This window comes from Myxine glutinosa, chromosome 7, assembly GCF_964187855.1.
Source record: "Myxine glutinosa chromosome 7, kmMyxGlut1.1, whole genome shotgun sequence".
NCBI lineage: Eukaryota > Metazoa > Chordata > Myxini > Myxiniformes > Myxinidae > Myxine > Myxine glutinosa.
Genome location: NC_136267.1, coordinates 77,108,382 through 77,124,185, shown reverse-complemented (window position 1 = coordinate 77,124,185; position 15,804 = coordinate 77,108,382). Strand labels below are relative to the sequence as shown.

Sequence of the window (15,804 nt, the reverse complement as noted above, 5' to 3'; positions counted from 1 at the left end):
TTGGGGTGTGAAGAGAATGACAGAGATCTGTAATCTGGTGGTGAAAGAAGGCCGCATTCCAGTGGATTGGGAACTGAGTACCCTCGTCCCTCTATACAAGGGGAAAGGTGACCCTCTGGAGTGTGGCTCGTACCGAGCGATAAAGTTATTGGAGCATGGAATGAAGGTATTGGAAAGGGTGTTGGAGAGGAGGATAAGGAAGAAAGTGAAGATCGACGAAATGCAGTTTGGATTCATGCCAGGAAGAGGAACGACAGACACGCTTTTCATTGTGAGGCAGTTGCAGGAGAAGTACATGGAGAAGAGGAAGAAGTTGTTTCTTGGGTTTGTTGATCTGGAGAAAGCATTCGATAGGGTACCACGCAAAGTATTGACATGGGCATTGAGGAAGTTAGGAGTGGAGGAATGGTTGATCAGAGTAGTGATGGCAATGTACAAAAGAGCGTGCACAGCTGTAAGGACGAAGGACGGGAACAGTGGTGAGTTTGAGGTGAAGGTGGGAGTGCATCAGGGGTCGGTACTAAGTCCACTACTATTTGTAGCTGTGATGGAGGTGCTGGCTCAGAACGTAAAGGAGGGTTTACCGTGGGAGTTGTTGTATGCAGATGATCTGGTGTTGATTGCGGAAAGTATGGATGGACTGAAGGAAAAGATGAACACGTGGAAGGAATGTATGGAGACAAAAGGTCTGAAGGTGAATATCGGAAAGACGAAGGTGATGGCATGTGGTAAAGCATGTGGTGAGGTGGAAAGAACTGGGAAGTGGCCCTGTGCTGTGTGTAGGAAGGGTGTCGGAGTGAACTCCATTCAATGTACAATGTGCGCTGAGTGGGTTCATCAAAAATGTAGTGGTCTGAGAGGGTCATTAACCAGTGTGGCAGCTACATTCAAATGTAAGGTGTGCACAGAGGGAGTTGCAGATGGAGGAAATGTTGAGTTGGATCTTGGAGACGGCGTGAAGCTGGAAGGTGTGAAAACATTTTGCTACCTCGGAGACATGCTGAATGGAGAAGGTGGATCAGACTCGGCAACGGTTGCTCGAGTGAGATGTGCATGGAAGAAGTTTCGGGAACTGAATGGCATGCTGCTGATGAGGGGAGTGTCGTTGAAGCTGAAGGGAAAGGTGTATGCTGCATGTGTGAGAAGTGTTATGATTTATGGGAGCGAGACATGGGTAATGAACGTAGAGCAGCAACGAAGGTTGGAAAGGGTGGAAATGCGAATGGTTCGACGGATGTGCGGAGTATTGTTGAGAGAGAGGAAGACAAATGATGAATTGCGAAAGATGCTGGGAATAGAGCCTGTGATTGATGCTGTGAAGAGGAACAGGTTGAGATGGTTTGGTCATGTGTTGAGGAAGGATGAAAGTGACTGGTTGAGAAGAGTGGTGGAAATGAATGTAGAAGGAAGCAGAGGACGGGGAAGACCGAGAAAGACTTGGCTAAAGATGGTGGAAGAAGAAATGCGGGCAAGGGGGTTAACAAGGAGAGATGCAGAAAATAGGGCAAAATGGAGAAGATTGTCATCAGGACCGCAAGGCTAACCCCCGCTCTAGCAGGGAAAATGGCCTTTTAAAATGCATGTTGTTGTTGTTGTATTGCTTTTATCGCTTCTTCAACTTCCTTCTCAGTTATCTTCTCTGCCGGTCCTAAAACTGGGTTACTCTCCATGTTGCCATCCCATTCATTCTCTGTATTCAACAACAACAACAACAACAACAACAACAACAACAACAACATGCATTTTAAGGCCATTTTCCCTGCTAGAGCGGGGGTTAGCCTATTCACCCACAATCCATGCCATGGCGTGGCACCACCACATCACTTCTGTATTCAACAGCATTTCCATATATCTTTTCCATATATCTTTTCCACCTTCCTTTAATTCCATCTGGGTCCACAACGATTTGTCCCACTTCATTCTTCAAGCAACTCACCCCTATCACATCACACCTCTCTTTCGCTATCTGCTTTGCAATCCTGAATACCGCTCTCTGACCCTCTTCCGAATCCTAATCCAAGCGTTCTCCGAACATTTTCCGACATGCCTCCTGCGCCTTTGCTGCCTTTCTTTGCAGCCTTATAACTTTCATGCTCTGCTGTTTCTGCTCCCGTACCCTTCGCCTTCTGCCACTCCTTGAACTTCTTCCTCTTCTCGTCAATCCTCTTTCCAACTTCATCATCCCACCACCATGTTTCCGAGTGCCTCGGTGGTCCTTTTGTCCATCCACATACCTCACCAACGGCTCCCAACAGACCCTTTCGTTGACATCCAACCACTTTCAAGCTCAACCACATCATCCTCTACCCTACTCAGCCTCTCTTTTAATGCCTCCCTTACTGTCACCTCTTTCAACCTCCACACCTTCATTCTCGGTTGGTACTTCACCCGCCGAGCTTTCCTCGCACCTTTCACCCTTATGTCGCAGACAACCAAGTGGTGCTGTGAAAAAGCCTCCTCCCCCGGGATCACCTTTGTGTCCCGGAGGTGCCCCCTATCTCGCCTACGCACCATCAGGTAGTCAACGGTTGTCGTCGACCCACCTGACGTGTATGTAACAAGCTTATTATCCTCTTTCTGGAACTGAGTATTACAAATCAACAAATCAGCTCCATCAGCAAACTCCAAAATCCTTTCACCTTCTCCATTTCTCACACCATATCCGTAACCCCCATGAACTCCCTCAAAACCGTCCATACTCCTTCCCACATGTCCATTTAGGTCTCCTCCTACCACAACAACTTCCTCATCTTTCACATTTTCCATCAGCTCCTCCATCGCACACCAGAACTTGTCCTTCTCTTCATCGCTCCGACAAACCTGCGGAGCATATCCCGAGATGACGTTCACCAAGAGCTTTCCAATCATCAATTTCACCATCATCAACCTATCACTCACTCTAGTCACACCCACCACATTGTCTACAAACTCCTCAGAAAACAGGACACCAACACCATTCACGCCCTCTGGGCACCCTTGCCACACAAACTTGTATTTCTGTCCCTGCCTACCCTTTACCATTCTCACACCACTTCCCTTCCATCTCGTCTCTTGCACACAACATATGTCCACTCTTCTTCTGACCAATACTTCCACCACTTCTCCTGATCGCCCTGTCATTGTCCCTACATTCCATGTCCCAAACCTCAGAAACCGATCTCCACTTCGGGCTGTACCCTGCCCATATGTAGTTTTAATTGTCATGGTTCTCTTTTTGAGGCAATGTTTTTATGGCCGGATGCCCTTCCTGAAGCCAACCCTCTTAGTCGCCTCTTACGACACGCAGGGATACGGTGTACCTATTCTAAACCAGGGTACACACCGGGAAGAAACAAGTCAAGAGTTCTTTACAAATAGCGCTACCTCTGATATTTAGTTCAGACACTCAAGCAATCAACAATCATGGCAAAGCAATTAACACAAAAACCCTTTCATAAAACCCCAATCCTGATCTACTCATTCAAATGTAGTAACTGGTGAATGAATGTGATATCTACTCCGTATCATGCCTCTGTCAGGAGTTTCCATTTTGCTGAAATCACATCCCCACCTCAGTAGTCGTTTCAGACTCAGTTCAGTTTCTTCTTTATAAGCAAAATCAGGGGAACTCGGCCTCCTCTCATAACACCCTTTTTCAAATTGTACGTTCTGGCAACCTTCTTGCCAACGTGTGTGTATGTACAAATGTATGCATGTACAGTGGATTCAGAAAGTATTCAGACCTTCACTTTTTTTTCACATCTTGTTATGTTGCAGCCTTATGCTTGTGGCCTTAAGAGCCTTAAGCAGCCTTAAGAGCACAGTGGCCTCCATAATTCTTAAATGGAAGAAGTTTGGAACAACCAGGACTCGTCCTCGAGCTGGCCGCTCGGCCAAACTGAGAAATCAGGAGAGAAGGGCCTTGGTAAGAGAAATGACCAAGAACCCGATGGTCACTCTGGCTGAGCTCCAGAGATCCTGTGTGGAGATGGGAGAAACTTCCAGAAGGACAACCATCACTGCAACACTCCACCGATCTGGGATTTACGGCAGAGTGGCCAGACGGAAGCCTCTCCTCTGTGAAAGACACATGAAAGCCCACTGGGAGTTTGCAAAAAAGCACCTAAAGGACTCTCAGACTGTGAGAAACAAGATTCTGTGGTCTGATGAAACCAAGATTGAACTGTTTGGCACTTACATTTCTTCAACAGTGGTGCACTCACTTTGGATTCAAGATGGACGTCCTTGCTTCATGTTGACGTCGTCACAACGAACTCCCTGTGCCACGAATACCTGCTAGAGGGGGTAGCCCAATGCACAAGTCTCCCCTACCTATGTTAAGAAAGATACAACTACACAGGTGAGTGTTTTTGTACATCGAGAAAAATACTGCCACCCAGGTAGGTATAGACGTTCAACTCAAGTGCAAGATCCTGAAGCATTATTTTGGCCGCCAATCCATGATGCCCATTGCCCACCCGACCTCAAACCCCAAATGAGTCTGAAAAGATGCTTCACAGATCAACCAACCACAGCAAAGGTTATATTTATAAGACCTTTTGGAAAGGGCATACATCATTTCACCTTTAACATATGGAATATCGATGCATAAAGAGGTATAAACAGATGGTAAAGTTGTTCCAAGTATGGAATTACCCGAGTTTAATTAAATGGTCTTCAATACTGACACCAAATAACAACACAGGTAAAGAGAGGCGTTTCACATCACAGGTAATATCGAATGATTGTTGGACGACAACAAGAGCATGCATAAATCAATTCATTGTTTTTTTCTTATATATATTTTTGCTTTCAAAATTGCAAGTTACAACAAAGACTACTCGAGGTGCACGGAAATTGGAAAGGTGTCGTGCAGAGAGCAGGTACAGCCCCCGAAGGTGGGGGCAGGAGATGCAACACGTACTTGTACAAACGAATGAGTGAAATCAAAACTTGTGTCTCATTCCCTTTGTTGCAAGTCAAGTGTGTTTTCTCTCTCGAATGAATAAATCATAAATTCAAGTTTAACGCAGCCTGACGCCGATCCTTGCCATGTGGCAGGGGTGGCAGGTGGGGGTCGGGTCCACTCCCTCCACTACACGGTCATCAGACCTTTCCGAACACGTGCTCAAGGCCCGAAGATGTTAAACGCGAGGATCGAGAACACACTCGCCCGTTTAACAACAAAAAATGGTGCCGAGAGATTGAAAAGCAGCAATCGCTAATTTCATGAGACTCGACTGTCACTGTACGATCGAGGCCGCCATTACTCATTAGGCAGCCGACTCGACCCGTCACGATGCTGGATCTTACCGCGCCGACGCCAGAGCCGGTCTCGTCGGCGGAATCGATCACGGAACCCGCTTCCAACGCTGGTCCGGGGAACACCACCAGGCTCCGGGAGCACCAAACCCCCTTCCACTCGGACTCGGCCAACAGACAACCGGGTCAGAGGTTATAGGTCATGGAATTTGATTGTCATCAGCTCTTGTGATCTCCCATTTAATAAATTATCGAGCCTTATTTTACATCTTTTCTTATGTTTATTTTATTTAACTTCACTTGGATTGATAATATAACAATGAGCATTTACCTGCCAAAAATAAATAATTAAACTCGCCAAATAAATAAATAATTAAAGCCGCCAAAAAAATAAATAATTAAACATGCCAAGAGGACGTTTGGCCCGGTCACGTGTGCCGTGTCAATATCCCACACGTGGATCGAAAGGCATATTTTACCGTCCTGATGTGGCATACTGCTTTAGGGTTCTGACGTACAAGCAACTCCCTGCCTATACACCGCAATAAAGTTGCATCCAGTTCCAGTCCCTCGAACTCGTAAGTCGTAAGTCGTCCAATCCAGACTGGACTACAGGTTGGAATATACCATTAGTGAGCAATCCTGAAATTGTATTTTCCTACTTTCTGCAGTGCTGATTATGTTTTATCTATTAATTAATTGCAATATGACTTTCTCCTGTTCGCTGTTGGCAATGCCAGAGTCAGTATAATGCTGTTGTATTATAATCTAGTGATGCATCAACGTCAAATAGGCTTCCGTTTAATATTTTGAGAAAACAAGAAGAAACAGACATAAAATGTCATGTCATAAGACAATGTCATATTTAGTAATTTTGTTGTACGGAGTAAAAATCCGTCAGTTGGCCGGCCATCGTTGGTCAGATTACAAAACAAACTTCTGCATATATATATATATATATCTATATATATATTTGTGCAGTGCCTGTCCTGTCCTGTGTTGTCACTGAACTACTTTCTCAAACTTTTGTGAAATCGTACCAAACTTCTGGAATGCACATATCTCTCCCGTCGGTATGTCCTAAGGGTATCTTTTTTGAAAATTTTTCCAATTTATTATTTATTTTTTGGGGGGAATTTTTTTGGGAAATTTTTTTTTTCAACTTCAATTGTATTTGTATCGACGCTTGGTGAGGCGAGCGTAGCGAGCCTCACCAAGCTAGTATATATATATATATATGTATATATATATATATACTCATATATTGTCTTTGTGCCATGTTTGAATAAAATCGGTCGAGGATGTGTTCAATAACAGGTTTTTTTTACAACTAAAATGGCCGCCAGTCTACCAGTCGGCCATCTTTGATCAGATCCCAAAATATAGTGAGGTGCATGCGTATGCCATCATGTACTCTGCTTGTACCAAGTTTGAACAAAATCGGACCTTGCATGTTCAAGAAATGGTTTGGGACACATTTAAGGAACAAAATGGCCGCCAGTCGGCCATCCTGGATCTGACCTTGAAAGAAAATGACGTTCATATGTAAGCCATAATTAATTCATCTGATCTGTGTGCCAAGTTTGAATACGATAAGTAAATGCTTTAAGTTTTAAAGTCTTTTTAGCTCACCTGGAACGACGTTCAGGGGAGCTTATGCGATGGCGCGTTGTCCGTCCATCAGTCCGTCCGCCCGTCAGTCCGTAAACACTAGAAACTTCTTCTCCGAAACCGCTGATGGGATTGCGACCAAATTTGGCACAAATGATAGGTGTTGTGTTGTGTTGTTACTAAAGTTTGTTCACTGTATTTAAAAAAAATCTGGGTCTGAGGAGGTCTACCAGGGGTCAAAGTGGATCCAGGTTTGACCCCCCAAAATATGAATTTGCTTTTTCCTCTGAAACTACAAACACTATTTCGATGAAACTTGATCACAACCTTCACCACCCGTGATGCATCAACGTTTGTTCATGGTTCATGGTTCAAAATAGGTACTTTTTGTTTGTTTGTTTAAAGTGTTGTGATTATGTTCGTATGATTCTACATGCTGCCCTGTCTTCCAGCAACCATTGAAATTGGTTTAAAATACCTTTAGTCGGTGCAGTATACCGTTTATTCTACCAGGTGAGCGCCAGGGGTAATACCCCTATCAGGGCCTATAGTCTACTTGCCAGCAATGTGAACCCGGAAATGTTGAGTACCCCAAAGTTTTAAGTTAGAAATGTACAGTATGGGTCCCCAGCACTTAGAAACTGCCGGATGCTAACTTGCATATGTTGGGCAATTAGCAAAATTAGCATTAATAGCATTAACCCTATCAAACATAGGCCTGGGACACTGAAATTTCTGTTTCGCTCTATTGCTCCACTTTTATTCACAGGTATTAGAGGTAACAAAGGCAAGTACCATACCAAACTAGAATAATATGACTATGGGTAAATAATATCCTCAAAATTAAAACACAAGTATACCCAAAATTATCAGAGCTGAAAAATATGTGCACTAGTTCCACAACATAAAACTTCCATCAAGAAAGAGCGTCTTGCACTTCTACTACTCTGCACTGTTATAAAGCATATCCTTATCATGAAACTCATCCTCATCATCTTCATCTTCTTCTCCTGACTCTACATTCTTCTCATATTGCTCTTCTTGCTGTGAGTGTGTGAGTGTGTTGCAACATGTACTATCAGAGCCTTTGCAGAAGCCGTAGCTGGTACAGGCCAGGCCTGCAGCTACGCAGCTGCACGTTGCTGTTAAACAGGGCTTTAACCCAGCTTTGCAGCTACAGCTGATCATTTCCAACACGGCAAGAGGAGCAACGGGGCTTGAATCCAGGATGGGCATGATGACTTCCTCTCCCTTCTCGCCTTCCTTCTTATTCCATCCAAACTCTGTTATGTCCACAGCTGGTGGGTCAGGGCAGTCTCTGCTGCTTTCCAAAGCAGCACCTGTAGATGGGCACGCCGTCCATGGAGGAGGGCGTTGCGCTCTGTCGGAGGCAGTGTCTTCAGTGCTGGGGGAGTTTTGCGCTTTCGGTAGATGTCATATATATGGCGACGTTCAGAGATGCCGACTCCCTCTCGTTGTACAGAGCCAGGAAGAAACCACTCACTGCCTCTGTAATCTGTAAATCAGTAGCTCCCTCCTCTCCGATGAAGTGAAGCAGGTCACCAGGTACTACTCCCATGGCCTTGAGTGCGGACACCTTCCCTTTCCCCGCGGGATAGGAGGTGGTGTCACATCCGGAGAGAGCATGCATAGCCAGGATGGAGCGACACTGCTCACCGAGATTCTCTACTGTCGAATTGATGTTGAGAATAGTGCCATCCCATCTCTCCATCTGCAGGTTACATGTGATACCCACCTTCCAGCACCAATAGACCATGAGTACGAAAACATCAGTGTCGTCGCTGAGAATGCGGACAGTTTCAGCTCCGCGACTGGCTGCATCCAACATGTATGAGATGAGGGAGACGTCAGCCTCGTCATGAGTGACAATACTGTCTGCTTTGCTGACCATCTTGATGTGATCTCCTCTGCTGTGTGTGCACAGGAGCTCACCCAGTCTCCGTTTGTTTGTCTTGTTCTTCATCACTTTGTCGCGGCTAGGTAGAGGGGTTGTCACTCTCTCTTTCTGCACCCTCTCTTTCTGTCACAGCATCCAATCACCCTCTCTTTCTGCTCGCCAGAACCTGTGAGCTATGAGGGTAGGGGTGATGAAACAATCCACCCATAGCCGGCCTGTGGATATGCTTTATGAAGACGATGAGGATGAGTTTCATGATGAGGATATGCTTTATAACAGTGCAGAGTAGTAGAAGTGCAAGACGCTCTTTCTTGATGGAAGTTTTATGTTGTGTAACTAGTGCACATATTTTTCAGCTCTGATAATTTTGGGTATACTTGTGTTTTAATTTTGAGGATATTATTTACCCATAGTCATATTATTCTAGTTTGGTATGGTACTTGCCTTTGTTACCTCTAATACCTGTGAATAAAAGTGGAGCAATAGAGCGAAACAGAAATTTCAGTGTCCCAGGCCTATGTTTGATAGGGTTAATGCTATTAATGCTAATTTTGCTAATTGCCCAACATATGCAAGTTAGCATCCGGCAGTTTCTAAGTGCTGGGGACCCATACTGTACATTTCTAACTTAAAACTTTGGGGTACTCAACATTTCCGGGTTCACAAGAGGGCTCTATAGGCTTGGCAAGTAGACTACTATGTTTTAAACTGCTCATCTGAAGTGTGCTCCGTTACCAAGCAGCGAGCCAGCGCTTGCCAAGCCAACCGTTCCTTATCAACAGTTTTCAATGGAGTGCTTGCTTGAGTACGTAAGCCAACTTTGTGTCTGAACACAACCCTGTTTTATATTTTAATTTTCCTACTCTGCCAGTTCACTTTGGTAATGTAAATTTTCTCCCGATTTGTTTGATCAATGGAATAATGAATAAACACCAATACACCGCAATTAAGGTAGTGTATTGCCATTAGGATTTATTGTTCACTAGGTTGTTCCTTTTTCTTCTTTGCTTAACACTTATATTGTAGGTAGGCAATAAAATGAGGTGAAGCATTTTGTGTTTTCTTTTTCTTTTTAATTCAACCAATCACGCATCACAAAGCGAGTGACTATTACAGTCACGGTGTAATGCAAAACAAGGAAGTTTTAAAGTTCCCAAGCAAAACCAAGGAAGGGGTTGTTGCGCACTTGTTTTCCTCAGAATGAGTCGAATATATGAGGACTGCGCGCTACCTTCCCGCCCGGTGAACAGCAAGCGCTGGATGGGCCGATGGGACCCTCAACAATGGCAGGGGTAGGGTTCAGGATTCTTCCTTATTCCTTCCTCCCTTCGGCTTTAAATGGCGGTTTCTTGTTGGAATGTTTTGTTTTGCAGATCCAAAAGTTCCCCACAAACTCGTTTTCTTCTCGAGTTTCATGAAATGAAATGCGATTGGTTCATATTGTTACATATTTTGATATTGTTCTTGAAAGGAAACGTTTGCTGTCTTCACGGTGTCCGGAGCCGACTGGGTGGTGTAGTGGTTAGAGCGTTCTCTCGGAGGGAGCCCGACTGGGTGGTGTAGTGGTCAGAGCGAGCATCCTCTCGGAGGGAGACGACTGGGTGGTGTGGTTAGAGCGTCCTCTCGGGGGGGAGCCCGACTGGGTGTGGGTGGTGTAGTGGTTAGAGAGTCCTCTCCTCTCGGAGGAAGACGACTGGGTGGTGTAGTGGCTAGAGCGTCCTCTCGGAGGGAGCCCGACTGGGTGGTGTAGTGGTTAGAGAGTTTTCTCGGAGGGAGCCCGACTGGGTGGTGTAGTGGGTAGAGCGTCCTCTCCTCTCGGAGGAAGACGACTGGGTGGTGTAGTGGTTAGAGTTTTCTCGGAGGGAGCCCGACTGGGTGGTGTAGTGGCTAGAGCGTCCTCTCGGAGGGAGCCCGACTGGGTGGTGTAGTGGTTAGAGAGTTTTCTCGGAGGGAGCCCGACTGGGTGGTGTCGTGGCTAGAGCGTCCTCTCGGAGGTAGACGACTGGGAGGTGTAGTGGTTAGAGCGTCCTCTCGGAGGGAACCCGACTGGGTGGTGTAGTGGGTAGAGCGTCCTCTCGAAGGAAGACGACTGGGTGGTGTAGTGGTTTTATGGTTAGAGAGTTTTCTCGGAGGGAGCCCGACTGGGTGGTGTAGTGGGTAGAGCGTCCTCTCCTCTCGGAGGAAGACGACTGGGTGGTGTAGTGGTTAGAGTTTTCTCGGAGGGAGCCGGACTGGGTGGTGTAGTGGCTAGAGCGTCCTCTCGGAGGTAGACGACTGGGAGGTGTAGTGGTTAGAGCGTCCTCTCGGAGGGAACCCGACTGGGTGGTGTAGTGGGTAGAGCGTCCTCTCGAAGGAAGACGACTGGGTGGTGTAGTGGTTAGAGAGTTTTCTCGGAGGAACCCGACTGGGTGGTGTAGTCGTTAGAGCGTCCTCTGACTCTGAGTCTAGGTCGGTGGTTCAAACCTCCATCCGACTCGTACTAAGAATTTAAAAACATGCTTTTTAAATCTGGGCCGTACGTGATGCTTTCTTTCTTGACAAGCAAAACACTGTAAAGACGATAGCAAACTAAACAGTATAACCCTTCCCACTAAACTGCTTCATCAAATCAAAATTGTACGGAAACATTTTCCGTCACCTTGCTGCCCCCACATTGTGTTACCTGGCAACGGTGTCCAACATTGTTTGGCGTGCGAGCCCATGCTTCCCAACTCTTATGCTGAACCCTGACTCTTTAAAATTGCTGCAATCGTTTTTGTTTTCATTACACTGTTTGAAGAAATCTTTTAAATGTAGAGAGTTCAAAGACCACCATACCCCACGATGGGTTGGGTCTGCAAGCGGCAAATTTGATTGGTGCTGCAAAGGCACAACAAGGCAACCAGCATAATCAGTGTTGCATCTATCTATAATTCCAGTAATCTCTGTGTGTTTGTTTGTTTGTACGTTTGTACGTTTGTTTGTCTGTGACCGCTGTTTCTCGACAACCACGGGTCCGATATACTTTAAACTTGCCAGGTATATTGCTGGGGACCCGAGGATGTGCCTTTTCAAGGTTTCATATTAATCGGACAAGTACTTACCGAGCTATGGCGATTTCTTTACCAAACACTGCAAGCCGTTCGCTTTGGACCAAACCATTGCATGTAAATAGAGGGGGGGGGGGTTCTGTGGTCGTTGCGAATGGACCAAACCATTCATGTAAATAGAGGGGGGGGGGGGTTCTGTGGTCGTTACTGCCACGTGGTTTCAAAGTTTTTTTTTGTTGTTGTTGTTTGCACGCATGTTTTTTTGCACCCACGTACGGGCACGTCCTAGCTTATATATAGTACGGGCATGCCCTAGTTGATGATAATTTTAAGTGGCACATTTTTTGTATTTTCAGACGTGGTTGTCTTTCCGTTTCCTGTTTTTTTTTTTTTTTTTTTTTTAAAGTCTAGGCTCATGTAAGAGTTAACACATACAATATATAATAAAGAGAGGGGGAGAGAGGGAAGCACAACAGTAGGGAACACTGGCATCGGGAGATCTGTGGAAGGGAGAGGGCTGGCGTGGGGTACACAGGATAAACAGATAGACACTAGGACTTTCAGGAAAGAAAGCAGGGAATTTGAAGGAGATGGATTAACGGGGGTAGAAAAGATCAAGGTTTTGGATGGGGGATGAACACAAAAGATGGTGGTGAGCAGCGCTTTTGAAGACCTGGAGGGAGGAGTGGGATTGAAGAGAGTGAGGGAGTTTGTTCCTGAGGCAGGAAAACAGACGAATGAAAGAGTGAAGGTGAGCAGAGAGTCTTGATTTTCGAAGTTTTATCAGAAGAGGGTTGCTGGCAGATCTTGTGTGTCCTGCAGGAATATTTGGGAGACAGAGCACAGAGAGAGCTGGGGGAGCAAGGCCAGAGAGGAGTCTGCAGAAGACAGAAAGACCACCAACTTTACCTTGTGTTTTCTTCTCATATTCCCTCCGTCCGTGATAGGTTTTCATTACCGCAATAACTTGAAAACGGCTGAAGGGATCTTAGTCAAACTTGGTGCAGGTATGTATAATGAGGTCAAGATGAACTCATTAGATTTTGGGGTCACGAGGTGAAAGGCCAAATGTCAGAGGTCATGTTAGGTAAAAATCCTGTTACCGCGATAACTTGTGAACCAGTGATGGGATTCTGACCAAATTTGGTACAGTTATGTAGAATGATGTAAAGATGAACTGATTAGATTTTGGGGGCAAAGGTCAAAGTCCATAACAGATCTATAACTTGAGAATGGCTGAAGTGGTCTAATTAAAACTTGGGACAGGTATGTATAATGATGTAAAGATTAACTGATCAGATTTTGGGGTGAAAGGTCAAAGTCCATAATAGATCTATAACTTGAGAATGGCTGAAGTGATCTAATTAAAACTTGGAACAGGTATGTATAATGATGTAAAGATGAACTGATTAGATTTTGGGGTGAAAGGTCAGCAGGTTATGCCAAGTAAAAATGTGATAACTTCAGAACAGCTGAATGGATTTACATCAAACTTGGAACAAGTATTATAATGATGTAATAATGTGGGCGGAGGCATATCGGTCGATGTCGTGACGTCGAAGAGTGTCGTTCTCGTTGATACTTGAACTGAAAAGAGAGTGTATTAAATTTAGAAATTTCCTTGTTTCTTGATATTTGCTTAGACAAGCTTAAACAATTATTGACTTCTTCCGTTTCCTGTTCCCCGGGTGAGGTTGTGTGTCGTCTGAGCTCGTCCACGTTGATCAAAGTTAAGTTGTGTTTTTCACAAAGTTGAGTATTTTGTTTTGCTGTGTTTGTGGCTACTGTGTTTCTGGTTCGATCGTGTTTTGCATTTCGTGCACAATTGTGTATTAGACAGTCTGTTTGGTCGTTCGTGTTTTTGGGGACTGGTTAGCCTCGAGGCCTGCCCAGTCGGGTGGTACGGTATTTTGTTATTGTCCCCCGTCGCTCAGCGGAGCAAAAGGGGGACTATGGCTTTCCCCTCCGTCCGTCCGTGCGGGTGTGCGTGCGTGCGGGCGTGCGCGCGTGCGTAAGCAAAGGACCACATTCGAATTTGGTGTGTGGGTGCAACCCACGTCAAAATCCAAGATGGCCGCCGCCATGTATGTCTGATGCCATGTATGTCTGAACCTTGTAACCTGCATATCTTGAAAAATAAGCGAAGTACCAACTTCTAATCTGGTGTGTGGGTGTATCTAGGCATAAGGAAGACCGCTATTGAAAATTGGGTCACCACGTCAAAATCCAAGATGGCCGCCGCCATGTATGTCTGAACCTTGTGAGATGAATATCTTGAAAAATAAGCGAAGTACTAACGTCTAATCTGGTGTGTGGGTGGATCTCGGCATAAGGACGAACGCTATTGAAAATTGGGGTGCCACGTCAAAATCCAAGATGGCCGCCACCATATATATTCCTGAAACTTGTGAGCGAAATATCTCGAACAATAAGCGAAGTACCAACGTCTAATCTGGTGTGTGGGTGTATCTATTGGGTCGCCACGTCAAAATCCAAGATGGCCACCGCCATGTATGTCCGAACCTTGTGAGATGAATATCTTGAAAAATAAGCGAAGTACCAACTTCTAATTTGGTGTGTGGGTGTATCTAGGCACACGGAAGAACGCTATTGAAAATTGGGTCGCCACGTCAAAATCCAAGACGGCCGCAACCATATATATATATGTCTGAACATTGTGAGAGAAATATCTCGAAAAATAAGCGAAGTACCAACTTCTTATCTGGTGTGTGGGTGTATCTAGGCACACGGAAGAACGCTGTTTAAAATTGGGTCGCCACGTCAAAATTCAAGATGGCCGCCGCCATGTATGTCTGAATCTTGTGAGAAGAATATCTTGAAAGATAAGCGAAGTACCAACTTCTAATTTGGTGTGTGGGTGTATCTCGGCATAAGGAAGACCGCTATTGTAAAGTGGGTCGCCACGTCAAAATCCAGGACGGCCGCCACCATATATATGTCTGAACCTTGTGAGCGAAATATCTTGAAAAATAAGCGAAGTACCTTCTGGTGTGTGGGTGTATCTAGGCATAAGGAAGAACGCTATTGAAAATTGGGTCGCCACGTCAAAATCCAAGATGGCCGCCTCCATGTATGTCTGACCCTTGTGAGCGAAATATCATATCATAGCATGTTTTCTGCGTGTTCCACTTTGTCAACTCACATCACTTCCCCGACGGGGGACCTAGGCGTAACGCTTGTTCACGTTCGATCTCTCTCTGGATTTTTTTTTTCCACCCCCTACTTTTTTCCTAATCTCTTACACTTTGTTTGATGTCTTAAATACAAAAAGAAAATATATATATATATATATATATAATAATAATTACCTTCTCTCCTCGTGTTCTTCCCTCCCCCGCCCGTGTCCACGTGTTCTTCCCTCCCCCGCCCGTGTTCACGTGTTCTTCCCTCCCCCGCCCGTGTTCACGTGTTCTTCCCTCCCCCGCCCGTGTTCACGTGTTCTTCCCTCCTCCGCCCGTGTCCACGTGTTCTTCCCTCCCCCGCCCGTGTCTACGTGTTCTTCCCTCCCGTGTCCACGTGTTCTTCCCTCCCCGCCCGTGTCTACGTGTTCTTCCGTCCCGTGTTCTTCCCTCCCCCGCCCGTGTCCATGTGTTCTTCCCTCCCCCGCCCGTGTTCACGTGTTCTTCCCTCCCCCGCCCGTGTTCACGTGTTCTTCCCTCCCCCGCCGGTGTTCACGTGTTCTTCCCTCCCCCGCCCGTGTTCACGTGTTCTTCCCTCCCCCGCCCGTGTTCACGTGTTCTTCCCTCCCCCGCCCGTGTTCACGTGTTCTTCCCTCCCCCGCCCGTGTTCACGTGTTCTTCCCTCCCCCGCCCGTGTTCTTCTCTCCCCCGCCCGTGTCCACGTGTTCTTCCCTCCCCCGCCCGTGTCCACGTGTTCTTCCATCCCACGCCCGTGTCCACGTGTTCTTCCCTCCCCAGCCCATGTCCTTCCCTCCCGTGTCCACGTGTTCTTCCCGCAGTATCCACGTGTTCTTCCCTCCCCCGC

General features: G+C 46.0%; 2 protein-coding genes across 11 annotated transcripts in view; one reads left to right on the top strand and one right to left on the bottom strand.

Moving 5' to 3' along the window:
- Window positions 1-5,443, bottom strand: part of LOC137431336 (uncharacterized) — a 47,170-nt gene extending 41,727 nt beyond the window's left edge. For all 6 annotated transcript variants that reach the window (XM_068122558.2, XM_078781884.1, XM_078781888.1 and 3 more), the window contains exon 1: window positions 5,293-5,443. The gene's annotated coding sequence lies outside the window, so the exon portion shown is untranslated. The remainder of the gene's footprint in view (window positions 1-5,292) is intronic.
- Window positions 5,444-5,667: 224 nt separating this feature from the next.
- The window catches only part of ARPIN (actin related protein 2/3 complex inhibitor), a 32,756-nt gene continuing 22,619 nt past the window's right edge, over window positions 5,668-15,804 (top strand). The window contains exons 1-2 of one of the 5 annotated variants that reach the window (XM_078781881.1): window positions 5,668-5,819; window positions 9,970-10,062. In XM_078781881.1, the coding sequence (XP_078638007.1) occupies window positions 9,971-10,062 (92 nt within the window). In that variant the 5' untranslated portion in view covers window positions 5,668-5,819; window position 9,970. Of the gene's footprint in view, window positions 5,820-9,432; window positions 9,576-9,862; window positions 10,063-12,366; window positions 12,807-15,804 lie in introns of those variants that run through there. The other 4 variants (XM_078781880.1, XR_013624101.1, XM_078781882.1 and 1 more) reach the window with 4 other exon arrangements.